We start from the raw sequence: 4,777 nt of genomic DNA on the forward strand, positions 1-4,777 counted from the left end.
CAGATATTTTCCATCCCAAAATAGAGCAAATGGATTTGAAGGGTATGCAGAATGGATTTGCAGGATATTTTGAATGGATTTGCAGCCTACGTCACAATGCGAATTCCACAAAAGTTTTTAACTTCAGCCTTTTGATTCATTTGTTCTTCCCCATATTTCTTACCCCTCTCCCCGTGTGGAGCGAGTGACTTTTTGTACATGAACATTGAACAGTCAAAGTGTATGGAACCGGAGTCGCGATGACTGTGACCTCATAATAAACCGACATTTGACGTGAACTTATATTCTCACCAAATGAGACGACAAAATCAACAAAGCACAGGAATGACGTGAAATCACGTGTTGGTATTCGGAAACAACGCGAAATGGCGAAACATAAAAAGATATTCGCTGCCTCCAACCCTGTCGCTATCACAAGCGTCAATAGGACCACTCCATGCCGCCTCCTGGATGAAGCCAATTACATAGAGAGATGAAGTTCAACAAAAGTTAAACAATAAACACAAACGCGTATTTCCAATAAATTGTAATGTCACAAATATGAACAATACAAAACCTATAAAGTACAATTAACAACGATGTTTCTGGATTGTCGAGTTCATCACACGAGCTAGTTCATATTGTGTATTGACCTCATCACAACAATTTCTTATTTCATTGAAAACAAATGACATGCTTTGACCACTAATTCATGAATGGGTGTGTGTTGTGGCTGGAATAGCAAGCAGAAGCATGGCTTGCGGACAGGGCTGTTCGTAAACTCGCTTGACACTCAATGGCATCAAATACTTCCATGCAACGCGGTTACGATGAGCCAGTACAAGGATCGTTCGCGATCGTAATTAACTTCATAAGAAACGAACATACAATGAGTTGGAACAAAAATTATAATGCAAAGTATATCACTGAGCAATAATTCTTCGGATTCTCTAAAACCGAATAAAACGTCAACAATCCTGTTGGTGTCATGAAGCTTCACGCTCTCAAAGTAGTGGATAAATTCAAGCAGGACTCAAAAAACAATTCGACGCATTTTTTTGTTGGAATCTTAGTTTTAGAAGCAGCAACAGCCGCAATGAAATTAATTGAAGGCCAAGCCCAAGACAGTTAATGGAAGCTTGCCTCAGACAGTACAATATCTACAACGAGGATTTTATCTACAGATTATTTACATTACTTAACAATTCATCGATTTATGGATTATATACATTCGTTAATCATTATTGTCAAAATTGAATACAGTTGAACAAAGATCATAATCCAACTGCAGGGCCGGTACACAACTAAATACCGCGGTCTGAACAATGCCATCTCTAGGCCGCAAGACTTAGTTATTTTTGACTAAAGTTAGTTGGTTGTTCTGTGTTATTCGTGAAGCAGAGAGGAAAGAGATTCACTGCGAGAAGCAAGACCTATACTTTGAGTTTGCCAGACGGTTCTGATTTGTAAGATTTCTCACTTCTCAGCAGACATGTCCAATTGTCCACAAAGATTAAACACAAATGAACTAGTGGCATCGTCTTCTTTAGTTTGTTAAGTGTAAGAAAATAATACTTTTGTTTGTGAAAAATAAATGAAAATTGCTACCATGACAAATGAAATTTGTACCGTATTAAAAAACCAATTAATTTTTGTAAGAAATAACCAGTCTCGGGTCATTCACGTCTTACGACATTCGGACGTTGCGACCTAAGGATGGCGTCATTCGTGTTCGCGTTATTCGGATCGCGGCATAAAGTCGTGTATCCCTGCAGGGCTGCCAGTTGAACATGTGTAGTCGCATTATTACATTATCCACAAATAACAAGTGATTGGTACAGCAGATGGTTTTTGAACAAACTGTAATAAGACCAGCAAAAGGTCCACTCCACATATTCACATCAAGTGTTCTTGGGTGAAATCATTAAAAACTAAACAAATTCTCCACGACCTGAATCGTCACGTTGTTGACATGTGAAGGCTTTCAGAGTGCATTGATGATTCTTGTGAGGCGCGGCCAACGCAGCGTTACCGGTGTTGGAACGGCTGCGGATGGAAGTCCACAACTTCACGCTATGATTTGACGATATTGAACAATGGCAAACACAATAAAGAAATTGATTGGCCAGTTAAAGCAGAGAAGTGCCCAATAAAATGTTGCACAAGCTAAAAAAGCACAGTCTTCAAATGATACAGTATAGGCAAGACCAGGTAGGTAACAAATGAACATAGTAATAAACGAAAGTCTGTACTAAACGTATTCTTATTTTGATACAACAGACCGTAAAAAAAAAGTAGCCTACTGGCAGTACTGGGTACACTCTTACACTTGTAGTTTCAGATAATACCTCTGCATTTTTAGGTAGACCAAGTACACAAGTTAAATTTGAGATGAATCCCTGTTATGTGGCATTTCACCAAAATCAAGACATTTCTGCATCAACATTCAGTGTGTCACAGACAGTTGCATGACAGAATTTGCGTGGGCATGACTTATGCAAGAACTTGACTAAAATCTTTTCACTATTCAGTACAAGCTTAAAGTTACCAATCCACACAGTATATAAACCTAAGGTGGGTTGAAAATTTCCTAACTATTGTGAAAAGAGTTGTAAATTCTTTTGAGTGTTTTGAAAACAATCTGTCAAGCTTTCTTACGTAAAGTTATAGTCAACAAAATTTCCTAGTGCAAAAGGTTTTCACATTCAGGAAAACTTATTTGATGCATTAAATCGAATAGTAAATTCATTAGTTTGAAATTTAAATAAAAAGTTTGTTTATCATATAACACTCCACCCAGTTGCTTTAAACTCAGAGTCATAAAGAAATGAACAACAATTTTTAAAACTAAATGATGACACAACTGAAGAAAGCATTAATCATAGTGCTACCAAAACCAGTGCTAAGTGTTTACCAGCATCATTGACAAGTTTTATCAACTGTTTGTGGCTTTAATCTCCTCCCAAAGATAGTTGGTCACAAGGCAGATAATAAAATGCAATTCAGGAATCAAAAAAGTCATTGCAGAAGGAAAAAATAACCTGTTTTTCGATCATAAGCAAACCATTTTTTAAGAAGCTTAAATACAGAAGTGAGCAGTTATGCAGTGTTTTAGTGAGGTCCTTGCATCGATTTGGCACGGGCTTTCGCAAGTCGGCTGCTAGTCAAACTATGGATACTCACATATGCAGGTGCACATTGTACTCAGTACTTAACAAAACCGTAAAAACTGCAAAAAGTTAGTCTTAAAATAAAAACAATGTTTAAAAAACTTGTTTCAGATCCCACTTTTCTTGAAGCTTTTGGACAGTGGATTCAAAAGCACATCCAGCTCGTAAAATCTTGAATGACAACCCATCTGGCATTATCTTCACAACTGTTGAACCTTCTTTTGTATAGTTGATGCCTTGTTTCACAAGTTCTTCTCCTACTTTCCCCCCATCAATCACAGCATCCAGTTTGGACCAAAGATTTCGAAAATCATTGATGCATAGTGAAGTTTCCTCTCCACTGATATTGGCAGATGTGAGAGCTAGCGGCTCACGCAAGCGATTGGCCAAGTCTCTAACAAACGTTTGAGCTGGAACTCGAATACCTACACAGGAGGTCTGGGGGTTCAGGTTGCTGTTAAGGGCAGGGCTTCGTTCTGTGACAATTGTGACTGGACCGGGTAAAAGATCGTTCAATAAACCTTGTAGGATATCTGGGGAAGCTGGTCGCTGGTAGATTTGATCTTCTTGACGACCAAGTTTGGCTGAAACTGAATCAATCAAACCTTTTGGAAACCTGGCCCAGTGACAGACATCATATGTTTCTCCAACGCAAATAGCAACAGGCTTCATCAAGCTTCGTTCTTTTAAAGCATACAGTTTCTCAACAGCTTCTGTGCACTGCGCTAAACAAGCAACCCCATAGATTGTGTCAGTTGGCACAGCAATTATCCCTCCTTTGTGCAATATGCTTACACAGGTGGAAACAGTGTCTGAATTATCAGTATCATCTTTCAACCTAATTACTTTTGCTTGCACATCAGGCTGGAGTGTCTTTAAACTCTCAATACCTTCCATAGCATTGCCATTCATAATCACTGCCATTATAAATTATCTGAAATATATTAATATTATATTGTCACTGAATTGTACACATTAGAATATGCATGGTTCAGTATAGCAATAAGCCGATAAAGAAAAGGCAGACGCTATGATTACCATATAAGGTAACTGCAGTCTCTGAGGACATACGGTAAGTACGGTAATAGGCTATGCCAGTACTTTTTAACCAGCATATTTCATTTATCATCTTCTATTTAACTGACCCATGTGATAAATTAAAGCCTTCGATTGCATCATAATGAATTGCGTAATTCCAACTCATCGAGCAAGAATACGCGCCGGTATTTAAAAAATAGCGGAGAACAAAGTAGGAACTGAGGTAACGTTATTTACTACAGAAATACACGTCACCACACAATAATCAAATTCTGGAAAACCTTTTCGTTCAGTTGCAACTTTGAGGGTTAGAAATGTTTCTATTTCTAACCCAAGGTTAAGAATTAGGTTAGAGGAGTGCAACCTAGTTTGTACCTTGAACCATTCGTACAGTCAGTTCGTACCCTGAAAAGATCAAGAAAAAAAATAGCCGAAGTCGCTGATTGCAGTTTAATAGCACAAAGCCGAAGTCGCTGATTGGAGTTTCTGCGGTTGGCGGAAACTGCGGAAAATGTTTGCGGAAACTGCGATCAGCGAGCATAGATTACTCTATGGTTAGAGTTAGGGTAAGCGGAAGCTGCGGAAAAATG

General features: G+C 38.4%; 1 protein-coding gene across 1 annotated transcript; it reads right to left on the reverse strand.

Moving 5' to 3' along the window:
• Positions 1-277: 277 nt before the first annotated feature.
• Positions 278-4,072, reverse strand: LOC145765516 (threonylcarbamoyl-AMP synthase-like). Its single transcript, XM_082577350.1, has one exon. The coding sequence runs from the start codon at positions 4,059-4,061 to the stop codon at positions 3,243-3,245; it is 819 nt and encodes a 272-aa protein (XP_082433476.1). The 5' UTR covers positions 4,062-4,072; the 3' UTR covers positions 278-3,242.
• Between the last annotated feature and the right edge of the window lie 705 nt (positions 4,073-4,777).

Source organism: Aplidium turbinatum, chromosome 2, assembly GCF_918807975.1.
Source record: "Aplidium turbinatum chromosome 2, kaAplTurb1.1, whole genome shotgun sequence".
NCBI lineage: Eukaryota > Metazoa > Chordata > Ascidiacea > Aplousobranchia > Polyclinidae > Aplidium > Aplidium turbinatum.